At 40.8% G+C, this 25,858-nt stretch overlaps 1 protein-coding gene across 4 annotated transcripts in view; it reads right to left on the bottom strand.

Moving 5' to 3' along the window:
* LOC140487853 (transcobalamin-2-like) overlaps positions 1–24,317 on the bottom strand; it is a 57,171-nt gene extending 32,854 nt beyond the window's left edge. The window contains exons 1-6 of one of the 4 annotated variants that reach the window (XM_072587192.1): positions 24,205–24,317; positions 20,544–20,622; positions 10,318–10,504; positions 9,105–9,244; positions 6,734–6,913; positions 4,196–4,395 (exon numbers count right to left, since the gene is read on the bottom strand). In XM_072587192.1, coding sequence (XP_072443293.1) covers positions 4,196–4,395; positions 6,734–6,913; positions 9,105–9,244; positions 10,318–10,504; positions 20,544–20,601 — 765 coding nt within the window. In that variant the 5' untranslated portion in view covers positions 20,602–20,622; positions 24,205–24,317. The other 3 variants (XM_072587193.1, XM_072587194.1, XM_072587191.1) reach the window with 3 other exon arrangements.
* Between the last annotated feature and the right edge of the window lie 1,541 nt (positions 24,318–25,858).

Here is a 25,858-nt window from a genome sequence, read left to right as displayed (position 1 = left end):
TTCAGAGATCTGTGTACAAGGACACCAAGATCCCTCTGCTCTTCCACACTACCAAGTATCCGACCATTAGCCCAGTACCCCATCTTTTTGTTACTCTTACCAAAGTGAATCACCTCACACTTAGCTACATTGAACTCCATTTGCCACCTTTCTGCCCAGCTCTGCAGCTTCTCTATATCCCGCTGTAACCTGCCACATCCTTCCTCACTGTCTACAACTCCTCCGACTTTCGTATCATCCGCAAACTTGCTCACCCAACCTTCTAACCCTTCCTCCAGGTCATTTATAAAAATGACAAACAGCAATGGTCCCAAAACAGATCCTTGCGGAACACCGCTAGTAACTGCACTCCAAGATGAACCTTTACCATCAACTACTACCCTCTGTCTTCTTCCAGCCGGCCAATTCCTAATCCAAACCTCCAACTCACCCTCAATGCCATATCTCTGTATTTTCTGCAGTAGCCTACCATGGGGAACCTTATCAAACGCCTTACTAAAATCCATATATTCCACATCTACCGCTTTCCCCTCATCTACCTCCTTAGTCACCTTCTCAAAGAATTCAATAAGGTTTGTGAGGCACGACCTGCCCTTCACAAAACCATGCTGACTATCCTTGATCACATTATTCTTATCCAGATGTGCATAAATCCTATCCCTTACAATTCTCTCTAAGTAACAGGTTTAGTTTTGGAGCCTCGAGTCAGAGTTGTAGAGCGCGGAAACAGACCCTTCGGTCCAACCTGTCCATGCCAACCAGAAATCCTAACCTAATCTAGTCCCACCAGTCAGCACCTGGCCCATATCCCTCCAAAACCCTTCCTAATCACATATCCATCCAGATGTCTTTTAAAATGTTGCGATTGTACTAGCCTCCACCACTTCCTCAGGCAGCTCATTCCATACATGCACCACCCTCTGTGAGAAAAAGTTGCTCTTTAGGTCTCTTTTAGATCTTCCCCCTCTCACCTTAAACCTATGCCCTCTAGTTCGGGACTGCCCCACCACAGGGAAAAGCCTTTGTCAATTTATCCTATCCATGCCCCTCAATTTTATAAACCTCTATAAAAGTCACCCCTCAGCCTCAGACACTCCGGGGAAACCAGCCCCAGTTTATACATCCTCTCCTTATAGCTCAAATCCTCCAATCCTGGCAACATTCTTGTAAATCTTTTCTGAACCCTTTCAAGTTTCACAACATCTTTCCGATTGGAAGGAGACCAGAATTGCATGCAATATTCCAGCAGTGGCCCAACCGATGCCCTATACAGCTGCAACATGACCTCCCAACTCTTGCACTCTATATTCCGACCAATAAAGGAAAGCATACCAAACGCCTTCTTCACTATCCTATCTACCTGCGACTCCACTTTCAAGGAGCTATGAACCTGCACTCCAAGGTCTCTTTGTTCAGCGACACTCCCTAGGACCTTACCATTAAGTGTATAAGTCCTGCTAAGATTCGCTTTCCCAAAATGCAGCACCTCACATTTATCTAAATTAAACTCCATCTGCCACTTCTCAGCCCATTGGCCCATCAGATCAAGATCCTGTTATAATCTGAGATAACCTCCTTCGCCGTCCACTACGCCTCCAATTTTGGTGTCATCTGTAAACTTACTAATTATACCTCTTAACCTCACATCCAAATCATTTATATAAATGACGAAAAGTAGTGAACCCAGCACCAATCCTTGTGGCACTCCACTGGTCACAGGCCTCCAGTCTGAAAAACAACCCTCTACCACCACCACCTTCTACCTTCAAGCCAGTTCTGTATCCAAATGGCTAGTTCTCTGTATTTCATGAGATCTTACCTTGCTAACCAGTCTCCCATGGAGAACCTTGTCGAAAGCCTTACTAAAGTCCATATAGATCACAGCTACTGCTCTGCCCTCATCAATCCTCTTTGTTACCTCTCCAAAAAACTCAATCAAGTTTGTGAGACACGATTTCCCACACACAAAGCCATGTTGACTATCCCTAATCAGTCCTTGCCTTTCCAAATACATGTACATCCTGTCCCTCAGGATTCCCTCCAACAACTTGCCCATCACCGACATTAGACTCACTGGTCTACAGTTCCCTGGCTTTTCCTTACCATTTTTCCTAAACAGGGGCACCACATTAGCCAACCTCCAGTCTCTCCTGGCACCTCACCTGTGACTATCAATGATACAAATATCTCAGTAAGAGGCCCAGCAATCACTTCTCTAGCTTCCCACAGAGTTTAGGGTACAACTGATCAGGCCCTGGGGAATTCATCCACTTTTATGCATTTCAAGACATCCAGCACTTCCTCCTCTGTAATTATGGACATTTTTCAAGATGTCAACATCTATTTCCCTTCATTTTATATCTTCCATGTACGTTTCCACAGGAAATACTGATGCAAAATACTCATTTAGTATCTCCATCTCCTGCGGCTCCACACAAAAACTTAGAACATTTTATTATTTTTCCATTATGTTACCTTTGCTGTTATTATTAAACTCTATCCATTCTTGACACATGTTGCTTGATTACAACCAAATTGTTATTCAGCTCTATAACTTGCTTTAAAGTTATAAATTTACCCTTACTGGAAACATCCTTTTCACTTGTTAGTTTAAAGACCTATCTATTGCCCTGGTTATTAGATGTATAAGAATACTCATCCTAGCCTGGGTTAAGTCCCAATGGAAGAATGCCTACCTCCACTTTTAATAATACACTTAAAATGTCTAACTTGTTTGTCTCTATGCTAAATTGCTCGAGTCTTGCATAGTATTCCAGAGATTACGGTTCTGCTTCTTAAGTAACAGAAGTTCTTTCCTAGTTCCACCTATTTTGTTGGTTCCCGTGTTGCCCACAACAACTGGATTCTTGTCCTTCCCTCGCCAGTCAAGAGCAGGTTCTTAACATAAAAGCAAAAATGCTAGGGTTGCAGATCTGAAATGAAAACTAAGTGTCAGAGAAATCAAGTAGGTCCTTTAGCATCTATGGAGAGAGAAACAAAGTTGACCTTTTGAGTCCAATATGATGTTTCTACAATTGCAGATGGGTTTGGCAGTGGCAGATAACAGCCTTCAAATTTTTCATCGTGATGCAAAAAGGAATATCTATCCCAATTAATATATATATTCCTTGTCAACACCAATCCATTTGAACATACCAGCAGTCCATTTACTTTTCATTTCTCTTACCTTTATTTTTATCCATACTGGCAGACAGTCTTCATAACTGTTGGACAAAGATAAAGGCTGAACCTCTTTAATCACAGGTCCTCTTACCTGTGAGTCCATCAGTTACTGACCACTGACCAAATCTAAACATTATATAACTGAGGGTTGAACATCGCTCCTGTTAAGGTGCCCAGTAAACATATGCTTTCCCAGATGCACCACAATGCCTTCACCCAGGTCTCCAGCTCAGTTTACTAGATGCAGGTTTGGAAACCAGAGCACTGGAATACTGAACTTTAACAGGCAATGAAAGCATAGACAAAAGTTTTGTTGATAGGCTGGCTGAGATAGATGTTGTTACTGAGGCCAAACAGACAAAATTGACAATTGAGAGAATGGAATCAGAAGCTTAGCTTAGATTCAAACAGCAACTGGGGGTTATGAATGACCTGATTTGACCAGAGACTGTGGTTGGGAGAGCAGGGTCAAGCCTTTGGTGAGGGTGCAGAGATTATGCTTGGGAAAACAAAGCACTTCTGCTCTTTCCAACAATTAATGGGAGCAAATGGAACATATTCAGGACTGGATGTAAATAAGCAATGAACAGTTTGGGATGTGGAGAGGTAAAAGCTGGAGGTCAGTCCGCATGTGGAAGCTTTGATTACATCAAAGTAAAACATGCAAATGAAGGAAGGGGGGGCGGAAAACAAAGGATGAATCCTTGAGGGGAAATACAAAAATAAAAATCATTTTTTATGCTTAGGATGGGTTTAAGGAAAACCAAGTGTGAGGGCAATTCTATCAAGTTGAATAATATAGAGGTATTGGAGGAAGTTGGTGTTGATTTTCTTTCCTTGTTCTTAAACTCACTTAATACACCATGATCACAGACCCTCAGAAAATGTCACTCAGTAGTCAGTGGGTTAATATAGACAGGCCACATTTTCTGCACCATTATCTTTCTGTTGTTACCCAAGTATGACCTCAATTTTAGCATGTCAATACAGGAGAAACCTTTCAAGATAATACCTGCAAGGCCAGTGACGTGCTGTAAATGTCCCCAATTTCACCATTCTTTGTTTGTCGATCCTGTATCTTTTGCGTCATTTTATTCATTGTAGCTTGTACCTTCATTCTTGTATCATTGCTGTACATCCATGTTCCAGTGTGGGGCACTTTAGATTCACTGACACACTTAAGTGCCAAAACCATCATCGCTGCTGTGCCAACTGTTAAAACAGAGCCAGATTAACTATTAATTTAACTATGTCAAAAAGTTTAAGTTGTGGGGAGTTTAAAGTACAAGACATCAGGCAATATCAAATTATGCTCCTCTTAAGGTCATTAGCAAGCACGTCACAAGTGTGCATTATAATTATATTGGTGTCAATCTAGATCTTTGCGTAGCACACAAGTCAGAAATCTGACTTCACAAGACTAAAGCATTATAAAGTAGCTGACGCTGCAGTACAGCATTGACAGCACACTACAATGCCTGTAGCAACATCTTCCAGATAAACTATTAAATCAAGACACAGGTCTAGTTGCTTTATTGGTTCAATAGCCCACATCAGACCAAGAGTCAGTGTCTTGGCAAATGCTTTTTGCTCAAGAAACCCCACACAAATAAATCAGTCAATTGCTCCTCTCAATTATATTGATCAGATCATATGCATCCAAATGGCTCCAACTGAAGTTCACCGAAAATCCACAGCTATGAATAATGGGACTTAAGACCCATCTTCTGACTTGCAGTATTGACCAATTTAAAGTTACTGACAAAGGAATGTTCGGGATGTTTTTCAAAAGTATATGTTATTTATATGAAAACACGTTTTCTCTTTCTTTTAAGAGTGACTTCTAAAACAATATGCATTTAGCAAAGGAGGGCATGAAATCCACCCCCATTCTCAAAGAAAAAATCTCAACAAAGGTTCAGTCTACCATGGCTGACAAAGGAATTAATAGATTGCACAAGATTAAAAGGGAAAGGCTCATAAAGTGGGCAGAATGGGTTTATGAATAGGAAGGGTTTGGAGGGATATGGGCCGGGTGCTGGCAGGTGGGACTAGATTGGTTTGGGATATCTGGTTGGCATGGACGGGTTGGACCGAAAGCTCTGTTTCCACGCTGTACATCTCTATGACTCTATAATTAGGAATAAATTCAAGAACTGGAAAGTTTTTAAGAATACAGCAAAGGAAGACCAAGAAATTGATAAGGGAAAGGAAGAAAAGAACAGGAATGCAAATTACGGAAAAAAAACTAAGTGAAAACTTCTACAGGTACAAGAAGGGAAATAATTGATGAATTGACTAGGAATCTATTACACATAGAGTCAGGAGAATTTATGATTTGGAAATGCGGGTGTTGGACTGGGGTGTACAAAGTTAAAAATCACACAACACCAGGTTATAGTCCAACAGGTTTAATTGGAAGCACACTAGCTTTCGGAGAATTTATAATAGCGAACAGAGAAATAGTGGTGAAGGTAAATGATTATTTTGCAGGTTTCATGAAAACTCCCAGAATTAGGGATCAAGTGATGTGGGAAAATGAGATGTTGGTTTAAAAAAATGGTATTTGTAAGAAGGTTATACTGGAGAAATTAATGGGGCTGTAAGTTTATAAGCGCCCAAGACCTGCTCTTCAACACTCTGGGATGTAGAATGAGAGAGCTGTAGAAATAATTGATGCGCAGGGGATGAGCTCCCAAACTACCAGATGTTGGGATGATTCCTGAAGACTGGAAGCTAGCAAATGCCAAACCACTAATTAACAAAGGATCACCGAGAAAAAGGGAACTACAGACTTATTAGTCTTATACCAGTCATAGGAAAAATACCTGAATCTACCATTAAAAATAAAATGTACACTTGGAGAAGGTAATCTGATTGGTCATGGTCAGCATGGACTTGTAAATGGAAAATAGTGGTCAACAAATTTTTTGGAGCTTATTTGAGAACATTACTAGTCAAAATGATAAAGTCCCCCAAAGTAGGTTGGTTAGTAAAATTAAAGCACAAATAAATAGGAGACCTTGCACTCACGTGCATTAGGGAATGGCGAGCAGACAGAAAGCAGTAGAAATGAATGGATCATTCTGGAGTTGGCAGACTGTGACTAGTGGGGCATCACAAGGATCAGTACTTAGGGGCCCTAGCTAATCCACAACATATATCAATGAAATAATATGCAGACAAATATTTCCCAAATCTGAAAATTATACAAAGCTCAGCAGGAATGTGTTGTGAGGATGATGCAACACAGTTTAGTGATTGGGCAAGAAGATGGCAGATGTTGGAATGTAATGTGAAAATAAATGTGAAGTTATCCTACTTTGGTGAGAGAAACAGAAATGCCAGTATTTCTTAAATGGGGAGAGGTTGGAAAGTGTGGATGCACAAGGGAACATGGGTGTTTTTGTGAATGTCATTAACGGCTAACATGCAAATGCAGAGAGCTATTAGGAAGGCGATAGTGGAATGTTAGCTTTTATTGTAAGATGATTTGAATACAGGAATAGTAAGATATGGATTCAATGGTGAAGAAGCTGGGTCAGCTTACCAAACCAGTGCCGGCGGTGCTCATGTGGTATCAATCCTGACAGAGCATGAAACCAGTGGTGACGGTGTTCATGTGGTACTAGTCCTGACAGGACACTGCTATCTATCCTCACATCATTCACACACAGTGCCAGCACACCCAGACTGTACTGGTAATAGTTGTTGAAAGACACATCATGTTCTGGAATCAGAAGATAAAACACAGATTAGTAAAATATCAGCAAGCTGAAATGTAATTGTGCACACAATCAGAACTGACTGAGGCTGCTTCCACAATATCATCTAAAATGCAATACAACACCTAACACACACACGATACAAGATTCTGGCGTACAATAACAGAATATACAAGTTTACAGTGGAAATTGTGAAACATAATACTCTAATTTACATGCTTGAACATACAAGAAAGTTCCTTCACATGCTTTTAGGTAATGCGCTACATGTCATACAAGCCAGTTTTAGTTTTACTGTGCCTGTCTTCAAATGTCCCCTAGCTTGATAATTTCAAGTGAGTCTTCCATTTCTAATGTGCGACACTTCTCACAGGTGGTGAGGGCCATTTCACCCTGACTGGGTTGATTGAATTCAATGATTTTTGATAAATACTAATTTCAGTTCAGTCTATGCTGGTTCATTCCACATTGTCCAAGCTTCATGGAACTAATCTGGCAGCTCAGGAGCTTGCTGTAGACACTTTAAGTCAACATATTTGCCCCTTAAGACAATTTCAGTCCATGAAAGTTTAATTATTAAAATCGAACAGTGTGTTATGGATCAGCTATTTCCCCCCCCCCCCAAAGTATGGTGACAGCCTAGACCCTTATTTTTATATATATTTTAAAAAGGTAAGGTGCTGTGTTCCAGATATGATTTGATTGATCCACCACTAAGCCTTAATCAAAATACACTTTATTCTTACAACATAGTTAAAATACAACAAAAAGAGTAATTGGAAGTATTTTATTCTACTGAAATACTTAACAAGGAAATGTACTATTTAACCACTAATCATCAACTGTCCCAATCTAGGCAGCACCCAATAAACACACACTTGGTAAATGCAATTCAGGAACATAGTTATTCTTCTCACATGCTGTCTCTCTCCAGTCCAATACAAAGAAACACCAAAAGAAGCAATCTGCCCCTTTTGATTTTTAAAAGAGGAACCCTCTCTGCCCAAGATTTGACTCTAGCAGCAGAGATTCGAAGCCTCTAGCTCCAATGGTCAGCAAAAAAAAACAACTAACTGAAAGCAAAATCAAAATTCTTTTGGATCGGTGTGAGCCTGACCCAGATCACTCATTATTCTTTTGTCTTACTTTTTTAAAAAGTACACACAGGGGAACTCAAAGCTATTTTCCAACTGCCTGTCTGAAGGAGACATTGCTGCGCCACTGTGACAATAACCCTCTGCAACACAAACAGGACAGAACACATCTCTTAAAGGCACAGCATCATCAGAAATGCTATTTGAAAATCTATAGTCCATATTTTGTCATCAAAGTGGCAGAGATTGTAACATTCAGATGTGCTTCCTGCCATAATATTCCTGACATTCCAATATAAGAATAGACAAAAAATTCAAATAACTTAAAGACATAGAAATCATTAATTCCATTCTGACCTCTATGGAACAAGATTTGTTGAGATTGGATAATATCGATTGTATCCTGTGCATTCCGGGTACCTAACGGATGATCTCACCCTCCATTTGTTCTGTGGTCCAGTGATCATACCCTTAGCTTGAAGTCAAAGGCTGGAAGGATCAATTCCCAGAGTTCCTCCACTTGAGCTCATAACTGTGGAACTTCACACTGTTAGAGGTGTTAGAGCTGTTAATCTTTCTGAGCAGATATTAAACCAAGTTTCTGGCTGCTCTTATAAAGATTCCATGTAGAGTTTACCTGGTGTCAAGGCCAATGTTTGCCTCTCAGTCATCAACTAGAGAAGGTGCCAATGGTAACATTTTTCAAAATTGTTGGAGGTTACTGTGCACAAATTCAAATATGTTTTTTTTTAAATACACTACAACAGCAACTGCAGTTCAGAAGTACTGCATTGGCTATAAATCAATCTGGGAATCTTTAAGGAGCAAATTTTATCCTTTGCGACACTTCAGAGTGACATCCCTAGAAATTTTAAAACTTTCTGTAAAGAGAGTCTGATCTACAAAGCTAGATAGACATTCTCCCAAAGACACTCTCAAAGCCTCTGCACTAGCCCTCTGTGCAAATCTCCCTATAGACAGTCTCATTACTCTATATAGAACCTCCAAGCCTGATTCTTCACAGCGAGCACCCAAGATATTTCAAACATACAGGACACTCGCCCCCCACACAATACACACACACACACGAGAAAGTACTTACGAATGTGTTTTTTCTCAGCACGGAGTCTACTTTTCAGATATGAAATTGCACGGTGTTGACTATGATGGTCTTGGCAGGATGCACGCAGGGCCAGCAGGTATAGGGCGGCAAGATCTGTGGAGGGTTGTACACCTGAGAAACTAAAAGAAAGGATTGTGAAAGTCTGATAAGTCCTTCCTGTCATCATTAAACACAAACCTTTTAAGGCCCTTTCCATCTATGTCATCTCCAGTCAGCCCCATTGCCTGGCTGCACACTGGCAAATCCTTGGAGCCAGCAGAGGGCAGAATTCAGTTATAAATCAGCAGGCCTCAGAGCTTTCTTGTGATTTGCTCATTGGATATGGGTATTGCAGGCTCAGCAATTTATTCTGCTAGTCACCCTTGGGAGGTGGTGCAGCGCTGCCTTCTCAAACTGATGCAGTCCTGCTGGTAGACGCACAGTGCAGCTAGGAAAGGAGATTCAAGATTTGGACCCAGTGGCACCATAGGGATGGTGATATAATTCCAATTCAGGAATAGGATATGGCTTGGCAGGGAACTTTCAGGCGGTGGTGGTTCCATGCATCTGCTGCACTTATCCGAAGTAGTAAAGGTCTGGGATTTGGTAGATGCTATCGAAAGAGCCTTTGGCATTGCTACAGGATGCATTGAACAACATATTGTAATCACAAAAGTAACTAATCGCTATTTTACGATGAGCACCCAATCAGGGAGTGGTAGGCCAAGTTTCCAGGAGTCAGAGATATTGCTGATAGCCCAAATGAGGGAGAGGGGGAGGAAATTTTAAATGTTTAGACATTGCTGGACTGCCATTCTAAGACAGCAAGTGCAGGACAATTAGGATTAACTGGAGTTTGGACACTGCCAGAAGAGCTTTGAAGTCACCAAATTTTTAGAGATTGCATGGGGAGAGACTATCAGCGGAATGTTGGAATGGTCAACTCTACAGGTAACGTAAGGAGGCTTACAAACTTCACGGGCAGATGATTCAGTCAGATCAAATGGCATTTCTCTGCATTGTAAATTCTGTATAATTCTACTTTAGTCACTTTGAACAACGGTTCAAGTGATCCGTTCCACCTGTCCCTACTTTGTTCTCTTTGTACGAAAAAGCTTAAAATACCAAATTAGTTAAGGACCAGGTTTGGGCATCCTTGATGCTGGTCAGAGCTTGGCTCTTTTGAAATCTTGGATAGGGCTGAAATGATTACCTGGACAGTTGGCTTTGAAGGTCAGTTTTCAGCCTCTTTAGGTATCTGCGTTCATCGTGCATGCTGTGGTGCGCTGATAACCGTAGGGCGATATGGATACTGGGATTGGCTGGCAAAGCCAAGCGGGTGGATTGCAGGAGACGTGCATTCAGGGATGTGATAGGATCTTCGGAAGTTCTTTGCAGCTCTGATTGAAACAAAATGCAAGAGGTGTCATCAGCAGGAACCTTTATGGAATTTTGCTCATGTGCAGGAGTGCTACGTAGTAAGGAAGTGTTCACTGAGAATGTAGGCAACGCCCTCTATCACAGGCCAGAAGTCTCAAGTAGAATTCCCAACTTTATAAATGCTTTGTGATCTACTTATTTGACATAAAGAACACTAGAAGGTACACAAATATTGCCATTTAATAACAACCGGAGCCATGAAGGATGATGGGGTTTGTGGAATAGAGCTTCAGGAGAACAGTTTTCTCCTTTGTAAGGAGACCCTTTTTTTTAGTTCACTTGTAGGGGGCGGATGTCACTGGCTGGGTCACCATTTATTGTCTATCCATAGTTGCTCGAGAAGGTAGCGGTGAGCCCCCTTCATGAAGCAGGTAAAAACAATGACTGCAGATGCTGGAAACCAGATTCTGGATTAGAGTGGTGCTGGAAAAGCACAGCAGTTCAGGCAGCATCTGAGGAGCAGGAAAAATCGATGTTTCAGGCAAAAGCCCTTTATCAGGAAATAGTTCATTTGGTGTAGGCAACACCCACAATGCTGTTAGGGAGGGAATTCCAGGATTTTAACAGAGTGAGGAAAAGGCGATATACTTCCAGGTCAAGATGGTGAGTGGCTTCATATGGTTTCGTTCCCATCTAGCTGTTACTGTTATTCTTCTACATGGTAATGATCATGGATTTGGAAGGTGCAAAAGGATCTTGGTAAATTTCTGCAGTGCATCTTGTGGATAGCAACACTGCTGCGACTGAATCAAGCGGATTGCTTTGTCCTGGACGATGTCCAGCTTTTTAAAAGTGTGGTTGAAGCCACACTTGTCGAGGCACGTGTGGAGTATTCCATCACACTCCTTACTTGTGCCTTGTAGATGGTGGGCAGGCTTTGGAGTTCAAATGATGAGTTATGAGCTGTACTATAAAAGATTCAGTGACGGTAAAGCTGTTGAATAGTTAGACTGTATCTTAATAGAGTTGGTATTTGTGGGGCATGGACGTTACTTGCCAGTTTTCAGCCCAAGAATGGATACTGTCCAACTCTTGCATTTGTACATGGACTGCTTTCATATCTGGGAATTGCAAGTGATGCTGAACATTATGCAATCATTAATAAACATCTCCATTCCTGACTTCATGGCAGAGGGAAGGTCAGTGATGAAGCAGCTGAAGATGGTTGCTCGTAGGACACTACCCCGAGGAACTCCACGCACAGATGTCCTGGAGCCGAGATGATTGACCTCCAAAAAGCAGAACCATCTTCCTATGCGTTAACCAAGAATTTTCCTCCAGATTCCCACTGACTCCAGTTTTGCAAGTTCCCTTGATGATAGTGTGGTTCAAATGCAGTCTTGACATCAAGGACTGTCACTCTCACCTCACCAATGGAATTGAATTCTTTTGTCCAAGTTTCAACCAAGGCTGTAATGAGGTCAACAGCTGAGTGGCCCTGGCAGAACCCAAATTGGGCATCACTGAGCAACTTATTGCTGAGCAAGTGTTGCTTAATAATACTGCTGCTGGTACCTTCTATCGCTTTACAAATGATCAAGTATAGATGCTTTTGGTTGGACTGGATTTGTCCTATATGGTGTATACAGCACATACCCGGGCAATTTTCCACATTGCTGAGTAGATGCCAGTGTTGTAACTGTACTGGAACTGTACTTGTTCCAGCAGTAAGCTCTGGAGCACAAGTCATCAGTAAATATTTCCAGAATGTTGTCAGGGCCCGTAACCTTTGCTGAATGATATATTCCGGTCTCTTGTTTGTATGTCAGAAATGTGATACTGAGAAAATATTCATTCTGATGAAGTTGAGAATGAGCGTACACTATTTTAAGATTAGATACAGAGGTCATTTGGGGGAGGGACATCATTAGCATTTTAGAAGAGGGCTTCCTTAGACCAGTATCAGATTGGAGAAAAAAAACGTTTGCTGTGGGAAACTATAGACCAGTAATTTTAACATCAGTCAACAGGAAATTGTTAGAATCCATTATTAACAAATGGATATCAGGACATTTGGAAAGTCAAAATGCAAACCATCTGAGCATGGTTTTAAGAATGGTAAATCCTGTTTGACTAACTTGCTATAGTTCTTAAAAGAAGTAACAAGTAAAATGGATAATGAGAATCCTGTAGTTGTAGTATATCTGGACTTCCAGACAGCATTTGATAAGGTGCCTCACAAAAGGTTAATACACATTGCAAAATCATGAAGTTAAGAGCAATTTATTAGCTTGACTAGATGATTCGCTAACCAACAGAAAGCAGATAGTCAAAATAAATGGGTCTTGTTCTGGTTGGCAAGATGCAACTAGTGGGGTGCCACAGTGTTCAGCCATTAGGCCCCAAATATTTAAATTTATATTAATTACTTAGATGTACGGATAGAAGGTTCTACAGTCAAATTTGAAGACAACACTAAAACAGGTGGAAAAGTAAGTTGCAGGAAACAAAAAAGAAATGTTCAAATGGTTATGGATAGGTTAGGAATAGAAAAGCAACTTATTACCTAAATGGAGGGAAACCTCAGAGTGCTTTCAGGGCAGAGGGATTTGGGAGTCTTCAAGAATAAATTGCAGAAAACCAGCTTGCAGATGCAGCAGGTATCGATGAATGCAAATGGAATTTTGACATTTATTGCTAAACAAAGAGGGCATTAAAGTAGGGAAGTGTTGCTGCAAGTGTACATGGCTTTAGTGAGACTACACCTAGAGTATTGCATACAGTTTTTGTCCACTTGACGGCATCAGAGTTGCATTGGAGGCAGCTCAGAGGAGATCCATTTGATTGATTCCAGAGGTGAGGGTTTTTTTGTTAGGAAGGGAGATTATGCAGATTAGGCCTATACCCACTCGAGTTTAGAAGAATGAGAGATCTAATTGAGGCATACAAGATGTGGGGCAATCTCGAATGAGATGTCATAGTTTTAGGAAAAAGGGTAGCAGATTTAAAACAGAGAGGAGGAGAAAATACTTTTCTCAAAAGTGGTAAATCTGTGGAAATCATTATCCCAAAGTGCACTTGATGCTGGGATAGTCAGTAAATTTAAGGAGGAGTTAGACAAACTTTCAATCGTGAATAGATTGAAAGATTATGGGGATTGAACAGAGAAGTGTAGTTGAGGCCAAGGTGAGATCAGTCATGATGGTCCTGAATGGTAGAGCAGGTTCCTGGGGCTGGATTTTCTGCTCCGAGTTCTTATGTTTTTATACGTGGACACCTACCAATCAAAACAAGAGATGCATCAGTCATCAGATGAAGAGTTGAAAAAAATGAAGGAGTCAACAATCTGGACAGAGAAGGAATTATGGGACAGTTTCACTTCGGCTAGGGAATCTGCATGTGACTAGATTATACCCTTATCATACAATAAACAAACACAAAGGACATGATTGTGCATAACACATGCACGTCAGGGCTATGGAATCAAGGTTTACAGTTTCAAAGCCACAACAGCTCTTTGATCAAGAGGTCAACTGGTTCATGACCTCCCGGAGCTTTATAACTCTAACCATACAATCATTAACCCTTTAACCTGTGCTGTCTCAGTTTGACACAGAACAGTCTAGTCGCAAGTCTTTGACATACTTAAAACCTTGTAATGAGCTTTCAGTATGTTAAAGTATACAGACCTGAGACTTGTTAACTCTCTTACCCAAACCAAGACCCAAGGGCCTGTCCACTTATGTTCTTTTCCAATTCAACCAAAATTAAAATAAACAAATGTTTGCTGAAAGACTGTTGGCTGCTTGAAGTTTGGACTCATTCTGTCCATCAGCAGTAGCTATTATTCTAAAGCCCATAGTCATCCTGTGAACATCCAAAACAATGAAATCTCCTACAGGATTCATGAGACAATTTACTGGCTCAACAAGACAATGAAAGGTCAGCACTGCAATGGGTTTGTAACATCTTTCATTAATTATTTGTTCTGGTTTTCACTTATGTCCTCAACTAATCCATTGTCAACAATAGTAAAGAGTTTGCAAACCATATCATTTCTGAAACTGCAACAAAATCAATTCTTACCCAACCCTATTCTATAGTGTTAACCTCTCATAAAAACAGAACAGTATTAAATATTAGGATGCTGCCTGAACTGCTGTGCTCTTCCAGCACCACTAATCCAGAATCTGGTTTCCAGCATCTGCAGTCATTGTTTTTACCTCGTTAAATATTAGGAAGCCTATCCTATGGTGCTAATAAGAAGTCAGAAATGCATCCTATGCACCCGTTAACAGGTTTCATGCACATTCACACGACAAGGTACACTTCTGTCAGTTTGTCTCAGATGATAATGAGATACATTTAATCAGATTGCTTATCTGCCCGTGAATTCTATTTTCAAGCTATTCCTGTGACAATTACTCCTATTGCCATGTTGCACATAATCCTGCACTTCCATTAACACATACGATCTTGTACCCAAATCTGGCTCATTTTCCAAACTGCACAGTGCCTTGTTAACATCTGGTTGTATGAATTAACAGGAATAACACGTTTGGTACAGCCCTTGATAGAATTAATCTTAAGGTCACTGAGAAAAAAGTCTATAGTTTGTCTCCAAATTGCTACTTATTCAAGAGGTGCAAAGTTGATTTTAGAAATCCAGTAGGTTTGTGGAATTAGTCATCTGCTTTGTTTCTTCCTATGGTGGTGGGGTAAATCAGTAGCTTTCGCTGTAATAGGAGATGTAATTTATAATAGATTAACCTCTTTTAAAGATTTGAGTATTTAACAAATCCTTTCGGGAATTTCGATCAGTTTAAGTATAGGGTGATTTGTGGCTAACAGTCCCAAAAGCTCATGGGAAAAGGGCCAGACAGTGTAAAAGAGTTGGCAGTCAACTTTGCAACAGCAACATTCACATAACCTCTACTACAGTCACTGGAAGAAATATTTCAAAGTTTGGTAGAAATATTTCATTAGTTCATTTTAATTTGTTATTACCTCAGTAGAGACCAACAATATGTTTACTGCTTTTGGAAATCTTTAAGTTCTAGTATTTAGGAATGAAGCCACATAGTTGATCGTCCAAAGTAAAATAATTTTGTTGAACACAAATCAAAACATGAATACTAATAACTACACTTTTAATTCCAGTAGTCATCTATGTTAAAAGACAATGTTAAAAATTTATGTTAGAAATACACTGAATTTACATGTACACTAAATCAAATTTCATTAATTTGTTTGACCTACACTCTGAAAAAACTCGTCAGATACTCACCAGAAATTGGAACATAAGCTACTTGCTTGAGTGCTGTTTCAAATATTTCAAATACAAAGGCTGAGAACTCTTGTGCCTTCCACCTACCTGGCCTTTTAAGTCTTGTTCAATCATGCCACCATGATAGTTTTCCATTTTATCATGGGCATTGCTAGAATCGTAAGTGTAGCCACCTCAAGTCAGACTCTACTAGTTCTAATGGGCTTTAACGCTGGGATCTTGAGCCTAAGAGCTTCTTTTCTCATTCTTGTCTACTTCAAAAAGTCTAACACAATGTTTGCAGTTATCAATGTTTAACTCCCGTTGGCCAGCACATAGAATTTCAACTGAGTTCAGCATGAGCAAAATGTTCCCTGCCTGTTCTAAACTAGAAGTGCCTGAAAGCAAACACACACAGGAATCTACATTCACCAGTCGAACTCATGTTGCCAGAGTTCAGGACAACTGGGACAACACTACTATTATAGGACAAGCCAAACAGAGAATAGCCAGGGAATTCCCAGAGGCATGGCACTCATCCACAGATTCCATCAACAAACACATCGGCCTGGACCCAATATACCGGCCACTGCAGCAGACAGCTGGAACTGACAACCGGAAGCAGCAGAGACAAATTACTATAAATGTCAAAGGAAACATCACCGAAGTGCTTCACCGGAGGCTCCCAAGCACTGAGGATGTCACCTAGACAGGGGACAAAATGTCTGCAACACAAATTCCCAGCTCAGTGAACAGAACCACAACAACAGTAGTTGGTTAAAGTAGACTGGAAGCAAAGACTTTATGGTGGGACAATTGATGAACAATGGAGGACTTTCAAAGCAATTTTTCAAAGTTCTCAGCAAAAGTATATACCAGTGAAAAAGAAAGAACTGTAAGAGAATGGGTAATCAGCCATGGGTGTCTAAGGAAATAAGGGAGGCTACAAGATGAAAGAGAAGGTATACAAAGTGGTTAAGATCAGTAGGAAACTAGAAGATTGGGAAAACTTTAAAGGTCAACAAAAAGAGCTATAAAGAAAAGAAAGATAGATTGAGGAAAAAACTAGCTAAGAATATAAAGACAGGTAGCAAAAATTTCTTATAGAGATATAAAACAGAGTGGCTGAAGTAAACATGGGTCCTTTAGAGGATGAGAAGGAAGTCTTTAGTAATGTGATATGATGAAACGGCCAAGGTACTGAATAGATATTTTGTGTCAGTCTTCACAGTGGAGGACTTGAATAACATACCAGTAATTGACAAAGAGACGAAGATAAGCAAGGGCCTGAAAAAAACAATCATTATCACGGAAGAGGTAGTGTTGGGTAAACTAGTGGAGCTAAGGGTAGATAAGTTTCCTGGCCCTGATGTAATGTATCCCAGGGTACTAAAAGAGATTGTGCGAGAAATAGCAAATGCACTTGTGGTAATTTTCACAAATTTATTGGACTCTGGAGCAGTTCTAGCAGATTAGAAAACAGCAAATGTGATGCCACTGTTTAAAAAGGGAGGTAGACAAAAGATGGTGAATTATAGACCAGTTAGCTGAACTTCTATAGTGGGGAAAATGCTTGAGTGTATTATCAAGGTATCCAGATAGAAATTGCCCCGTTGGGCAGACGCAGCATGGGTACATGAAGGGAGGTCAAGTTTAACTAGTTTATTGGAATTCTGTGAAGACATTCCAAAGCAAAGAGTCTTTGGAGTGCAATTCTGGTTTACAATCAATGACTAGTGGTGTCCCTCAGGAATCAGGACTGCAATTATTTACAATTTACAGAGATGAATTGGAGTTGGGGACTACATGTAGTGTGTCAAAGTTTTCAGATGACACTAAGACGAGCGGCAGAGCAAAGTGTGCAGAGGACTAAAACTTTGCAAAGGGACATAGATAGTTTAAGTGAGTGGAGAAAGGTCTAGCAGATGGAGTACAATGTTAATAAATGCGAAAGCATCCAGTTTGGTAGGAATAACAGTAAAATGGACTATTACTTGAATAGTATCAAATTGCAGCATGCTGCTGTGCAGAGGGACCTTGGTGCCCTGGTGTATGAGTCAGAGAAGGTTGGCCTGCAGATACAACAAGGTAATTAAGAAGGCAAAGGGAATTTTGTCCTTTATTGCTAAAGGGATCAAGTTTAAAAGCAGGGAGGTTATGTTGCAGCTGTTAGGGTGCTGGTGAGGCCACACCTGGAGTACAGCATGCAGTTTTGGCCTCCTTACTTGAGAAAAAGATGTACTGGCACCAGAGGGTGTGCAGAGGAGGTTCATTACGTTGATTCCAGAGTTGAGGGGGTTGGCTTATGAGGAGAGACTGAGTAGACTGGGATTATATTCATTGGAATTTAGAAACTTGAGGGGGATCTTATAGAAACATATAAAATTATGAAAGGAATAGATAAGATACAAGTAGAGAGGATGTTTTCACTGGCGCGTGAAAATAGGACAAGAGGGTAGTGCCTCAAAATTAGGGGCAGATTTAGGACCGAATTGAGAAGGAACTTCTTCACCCAGAGGGTTATGAATCTATGGAATTCCCTGCCCAGTGAAGTAGTGGAGGTGCATACAATTACAACATTTAAAAGATATCTGGATGGATACATGAATCAGAAGGGTTAGAAGGATATTGGCCAAATACTGGCAAATGGGACTAGATTAATTTATGATATCTGGTCAGCATGGATGAGTTGAACCGAAGGGTCTGTCTGTGTTGAACAGCCCTATGACTCTATAACAACCCTGCAATTTTATAATACATTTACCATAGTAAAACTACCCTAACCATTCCACAAATAGACAATGTAATTGGAAAAGGCAAAAGCAATGACTGCAGATGCTGGAAACCAGATTCTGGATTAGTTCAGAAGGGCACAGCAGTTCAGGCAGCATCAGAGGAGCAGTAAAATTGACATATTCCTGATGAAGGGCTTTTGCCCGAAACGTCGACTTTACTGCTCCTCGGATGCTACCTGAACTGCTGTGCCCTTCCAGCACCACTAATCCAGAAAATGTAATTGGAAAAGTAGATTACAGAAGGTAAGTACATTTCAGAGATATGAGGGAATCACTAGTCTCCACAGTACTTTGTTTTAATAATTTCGACTACACACTCAAAATATCTGATGCGCAATATTCCAGTCAAACATGTGAGTAGTCTCATTTTTTTTTGCAATCACAGAATACAGTGTGTTGAAGAAATCTCAAAAATTCAGTTACACTCGGGCACTTTTCTGGTCTACACAGATATTACATGCCAAACTCGGCAGAAAGCAAATTCATAATCACCTTTGGTCAAGGCTGTTAGCATAATAGAAACCTTTCCCCTCTCCGCTGTGAGCAAAACATCCTGTGAGTTCATTGACAACTTCCCCTCTCAACAGGAATGACAACGCCTCTTGCTTCTAACAATTACTTGTGTGATATCACAGAGCTGCTGTTGGAGACATTTGGACAGATATTTTCAAAGGGTGGCAATTCATATTCACGAGATCAGCAAGAACATAAGAATGTTTAGAAAATTCAAATAAAATTAAACTCTTTAATAAACTTTTCATTTCCAATCTCATTTCCATCACATTCCTAACTTGCCTCTTCCTCCAGGGGAGGTGAGGTGAGGTGAGGTGAGGTGAGGGCAAGTGAGAGACACAAAAGAGGAAAAGTGAAGAGAGGGGACGAAATGCTCATTGTGAACATTGAGCATCAGCAGCAGCACAGTCCCCTAATGTTGAATTGTGCAATGGCACTCTTCAGTATTTCATATCTAAAAACTCAGAAACTGGAGTGCTGGAGAAACCCATGGGTCAATGTTGAATCAAAGTCAGAACATGAGGGGAGAATACCCTTGAAAGCAAAACTCTTCTGTGAACTGATCCACTCAGGAGTAGGCAATACGGCCACTTTCAAAACAGGAGCGAAAAGACTGAAAACAGGCAGGAGAACGTTCCTTTATCCTGTCATTTCTGCTGTACCCTTCTACAGTTTTAATGTTGGATTGAGAGAATAATTGTAGAAATATTTTAAGAGGTGCAACAACTCTTCTTAGATTGCAAGTATTGCAATATTAACATTGTTTTTAATAAAAGGGAAGTGCAACAGCTATGTGTTTTAAAGCAAGTATAATAAAACTAAAAGTCTGCTGCACAGTTTGGAACAACACCCATCTGGAATTAAATTGAGATGTCAATGGAATCAGTGCCTGATCAGAAAGATAGATCTGGAGACCACGCAAGAAATTATACCCTTTTGTAAAAAGGATATTGAGAGTGAGAATTTGCACCTCATATCCGCTAGACAACATTGAACACAATACCTCTTACATATTAGCCCTACCATGAGTCATGAAACAGAAAATGCTGCTAATTATTGCAACTTTACTGTACATCTCCCTCAACTGTAACTTACACCGTGTCAAGTCTACGGAGTAAAACCGACAAGGATTGCTGCACAAGATGGAACCTGGGGGCTGGCTGTGAAGTTTACTCTAACAATTTGCTCAGTAGTTAGCACTGCTTCCTCACAGCGCCAGTGACTCAGCACATTCTCCCCATGTCTGCATGGGTTTCCTCCAAGTGCTCCAGTATCCTCCCACAGTCCAAACGATGTACAGGTTAGTTGGATTAAATTGCTAAATTGCCCATAATTTACCAGGGATGTGTGGGCTATGTGGATTAGACATGGGAAGTGTCAGGTTGCAGGGATAGGGTGGGATGCTTTTTACAGGGTAGATGAGGACTTGTTGGACCGAATGGCCTGTTTCCACACTGAATGAATTCTATGATGGATTATACTTACTGACTGAGAGGAAGAGGACCTGCATGCAGAATATCAACAGCAACTTTCCGGGCTGCATAACGTTCTTCAGGAAACCAACCTGTTCCACAAAGCACAGAACGAGAAATGCCTTAAAGATGCCTTAAAGTGTTTGCCTTTGATTGACAGGAAAAAAATATGACAATTATTGACCATTTACATAAACTATCTAATCATTAGGGACATCTGTCATTAACAGTTCCAATTATTCATCAAAATACATCTTGAGGATTTTATCACAAGTTAAAATATGCCATTCAATCCCGATGGAGATAACTGATGCGGCATCATGCTTTGGGCACCCTGGTTTCAAACTGAGCAGATTCAATAAAGACACCATTCAGAACAGCAATAAAATAGCTAGAGGTCGAAGGAAGTATTCAATATATTGCAAATTGTAATATGTTATTACATAGTGATGATAATGAAAGATGCTGAAATTGTATAATAATTCCAATAATTAAAAACAACTGAAAGATTCTTCCATTCATTACATTGGATACAAAACTGGGTTCAGAAAAGATTTACAAGGAGGTTGCTAAGGCTCTACAGGCGGTTTTCCCTGGGGTGTCGAAGGCTGAGGGGTGAACTTATAGAGGTTTATAAAATCATGAGAGGCATGGATAGGATCAATAGACAAGGTATTTTCCCTGGGATGGGGGAGTCCAGAACTAGAGACCATAGGTTTAGGGTGAGAGGGCAAAGATATAAAAGGGACAACAGGGGCAACATCTTCACGCAGAGGATGATGCTGTAAAAGGCATCTGGATGGGCATATGAATAGGAAGGGTTTGGAGGGATATGAGCCAAGTGCTGGCAAATGGAACTAGATTAATTAAGGATATCTGATCTGCATGGATGAATTGGACCAAAGGGTCTGTTTCCATGCTGTACATCTGTATGACTATTACCTGCACAACATAGAAACTTAACAATACTTTCAAAAATGGGATGAGCTATTAGTACAACTTAAAATTCAAAAATGAAAAAACAAACCTACAGGAGCAAAAGGAAGTCCAAAGTAAGGGTGATAATTCTCATTAAATTCCGAAGAGGTATAAATTATATGCACTCAAATAGCAAACATCTTGGACTCTCCAGAGGCTCCCAGCATCACAGATTCCAGCCTTCAGACAATTGAATTCTTTCCACATGATATCAAGGAACTACTGCAGGCACTGGATACCGCAAAGACTATGAGCTCGGACACATTCTAGTATGGTACTGAAGTCTGTGCTCCTGAACTTGTTGCACCCACATCCCATGGATGGGAAATTGAAACAGTGAAAATTCAATCACTTTCCCATCTTTCCTCACCAATCACACCCACTGCTCTACTGAAATCTGAAGCTGGCTTTTTTTTTCCCCAGCAAAAATACAACCATGAGCCTTCACTATCTGCTTCTTTGTGGTACAGTAATTGAAATAAATATATAATCAATTTTTGAAGATCTTAGTGTATAAACAAGCAGCACAACACTAAACTCTAATTAATTTTAAAAATCAAAAAATGCCGATACCAATTATTATTATTTCTGCCTCTCACTGGTATTGGGGCAGGGCCGATTATGTAAAACAAGGACTTTGAATCACATCCCACACCATCATTACCTTTTGATGCGCTCTGATTAATTTTACACTCCCACCCACACTGGATACTTTCCCTCCCATAGAAAATGTCAAACTAACACAATACACACTGTACATAGTGAGGTCAAAACAAACAAAATTCCTGGTCCATACCTACAAGATACTTTCAAATTATATTAGAGGCCACAGCCATGCCATTATCTCCCCCCAACTAACTTTGAATAGTTAATGTTAACACAAGGACAGCACAAAGTTTTTTTTGTAAATCAACTTGCTCAGGAGGTAATATAGAAATTCAAGCCTCCTGGTTCTAAAGTAGGGACACTACTACTACACCATCAGAACCTTTAACAACAGCAACAGAATATTTTCTAAACAACCTGCTCAGAGATATGAAAACACACCTATGGAGAAGGTGGGACTTGAACACAGGCTTCCAGGCCAGAAATATAGACACTACCACTGCATCAAAAGAGCCCTTATCGAGGTGGAGCAGTGGTTCAGTAGTTAGCACTGCTGCCCACAGTGCCAGGGATCAGGGTTCGATTCTAGCTTTGGGCGACTGTCTGTGGAGTTGCACATTCTCCGTGTCTGCATGGGTTTCCACTGGGTGACCTGGTTTCTCCCAGAGTCCAAAGATATGCAGGTGAGGTGGACTGGCCGTGGGAAATTGCCCATAATGTGAAGGCTCGGTAAATACAGGGTTATGGGGATAGGATGGGGATCTGGGTCTGGGTGGGATGTTCTTCAGAAGTTGGTGCAGACTTGATGGGCCAAATAGAATCTCTACAGTGTGGAAAGAGGCTATGAACAGAAACAAGAGTAGTCCATAGGATGCACCTGCTCCATTGTTCCACATGATTGGGGCTGATCTCAGGCTTCGGTTCCACATTTCCACAATACTGGGGTAGATAACATCATAAGATTCACAACCCTCTGACTGAAGAGATTTTTCTTCAGTGCTAAAAGATTAACCCAAAACTGTGCCCCTTGATTGAAATTCCCCAGCTAGGGGCAGCATCTACCCCTTCGATCGTCAATGTTTTAACATTTCTCACTATTCTAAACTGCAAAATATATAGTTTATCTCAGCCTCATCATCAGACAAGTGAAATTACGAGGATACGAATTTATATGCAGACAGGGACATATTATACAAAAAATGTACACCCAATGTGCTACATTTTAGGTCAAAATTTAAGACCATAAATCACTTATCCTGCAGGCAACTTTTTTAAAAAAATTATTCATCCCAGGATGTCAGGTCAGCATGTATTGCTTACCCCACAGGGCAATTAAGAGCCAGCCACATTGTTGTGGGTCTGCAAGGATGGCAGCTTCCTTCCTTAACGGACGTTAGTGAATCAGATAGGATTTTTTTAAAAATCGATTAGAAATGATACCACTTGGTCATCGCCTCCCCGTTTTTGGCTAAGTGCTCGCGGAGGCAGTTTTAGATCAATAGATGTATTTTCCATGGTCATGCAAGTTTCTGTTGTCGCGCAGGTGAGACTTGAACCCAGGACTTCAGGGCCAGAGGTTCGGACACGACCACTGCGCTACATGAACCCGACTGATTCTCTTACAAGACAGGAACGTACGCGTGTGACAACTGAATTGTGATGGGCCTCATATGTCGGTATAAAGTCATGACAAAGTTCTATTTGAACTTTTAACTCCTATGGTTGTTGATGTTAACCCAGGCCTGTCCCTGAACGAAACTCAAACAGAGAAGCGAGACTGGATAGCAGGGAAAAAGAATTTCCGTTAAAAACGCCCAGGGCCAAAGACAAGTGGAAAAACAAATTGGAAAGATAGGTTCAACAACAAGTGTAAACTGTGGGGGGTTTTTTGTTGCAATAATAGATGCCTGTGCGAAAATCTTGGCTTTATAACGTTTCCCAGTATCACAAAGTTTAGTCTACAAGCAACACAGCAATCCCAAATCGGATAGGAAAATACAACACACCCCTGATTCCCAAATCGCGAGGTAATGAGCAACTAACACAGCACCGTTCATCGAACACCAAAAAAATGAAAAGACACACACTACCCGCCAGCTCTTGTCCCTGTGAAATGGTGAGTTTCTATCTCTTCACGTCGAATCAGTATCATGTGAGTTCTCAGCTGACTCCAATCGATATTGCCTCCGGGCTGAGTGAGCTTGGCTTTCTGGAACAACTAAATGTACTTCCGCTTTTCACACCGACCTGTTGAGTCCATGTGGATAGTTTAAAGTACACGGATTTCATATCTTATATATCTCTATTTGCAACTAGCAATATTGATTTACAACATGTATCTTTGAGAACTGTTGTGTAACACAGTATACAGCACGTATAATGTGTATTTACATTTATTCACGATTAGAGCTTCATTGATTAGAGCATTAAGTATAGGAGTTGGAAGGTCATGTTGCGGCTGTACAGGACATTGGTTAGGCTACTGTTGGAATATTACGTGCAATTCTGGTTTCCTTCCTATCTGAAAGATGTTGTGAAACTTGAAAGGGTTCAGAAAAGATTTGAGGATGTTGCCAGGATTGGAGGATTTGTGCTATAGGGAGAGGATGAATAGTCTGGGCCTGTTTTCCTTGGAGAGATGGAGGCTGAGGGGTGACCTTAGAGGTTTATAAAATCATGAGAGGCACGGATAGGATAATTAGACAAAGTCTTTTCCCTGGGACGGGTCAAGTCGAGAACTAGAGGACATAGGTTCAGGGTGAGAGGGGAAAGGTATAAAAGAGACATAAGGGGCAATGTTTTCACGCATAGGGTGGGAAGTGTGTGGAATGTGCTGCCAGAAGAAGTGGTGAAGGCTGGTACAATTGCAACATTTAAGAGGCATTTGGATGGGTATATGAATAGGAAGGGTTTGGAGGGATGTGGGCCGGGTGCTGGCAGGTGGGACTAGATTGGGTTGGGATATCTGGTTGGCATGGACAGGTTGGACTGAAAGGTCTGTTTCCATGCTGTACATCTCTGTGACTATGACTTAGGTACAGCTATTAATTAAAACCAGTGGTTGTTGCCTGCCCTAATGTCCATGTGAGTAGTTACTAATAAACCATAGTGAGGTGGACCTGGAGTCACATCGAGCCCAGACCAGATAAAGGCAGCAGATTTCCTTCCCTAAAGGATAGTGATCAGATCTTCTTTAAAAATTCCATTACTGAGGCTAGCTTGCAGTTCTAGATTTAAAAAACATGTAATTTTAAAATCCACGAGCTGTGATGGTTTGAACCATGGCACACAGTACAAATGTGCAATTCTAGACTGTTACTTATAATAGTGTAAACTGGACTACATCTATTGCCCCTTTTTTGTGCTCTACAACAATGATCATGGCATTAAATATTAACCATCTACCTCTGGCCAGAAACTGAACTGGATTAGCCACATTGTGGCTACAAGATCAGGTCCAGAGGTGAGGATTAAGTAACTCCCCTCTTAACTCCCCAAAACCTACTCACTCCACAAGGCACAAGTCAGGAATGTGGTGGCATACTCCCACTCACCTTGATGGGTATAGCTGTAATAACTCTGAAGAAGCTCAATACCATCCAGGATAAAACAGCTTGCTTAATGAACACCCAAGGCATCACCTTAACCATTCCTTTCTTCCAACTATAGCAGCAGTGTGCACCATCCTCAAGATGCATTGCAGCAACCCACGAAGCTGCTCCCTGCTGCACTTTGTAAAGTGGT

The sequence above is a fragment of the Chiloscyllium punctatum genome, chromosome 17 (assembly GCF_047496795.1).
Source record: "Chiloscyllium punctatum isolate Juve2018m chromosome 17, sChiPun1.3, whole genome shotgun sequence".
NCBI classification, from domain to species: Eukaryota; Metazoa; Chordata; class Chondrichthyes; order Orectolobiformes; family Hemiscylliidae; genus Chiloscyllium; species Chiloscyllium punctatum.
The sequence above is the reverse complement of the archived record's forward strand: the minus strand, read 5'-3'. Positions and strand labels throughout refer to the sequence as shown.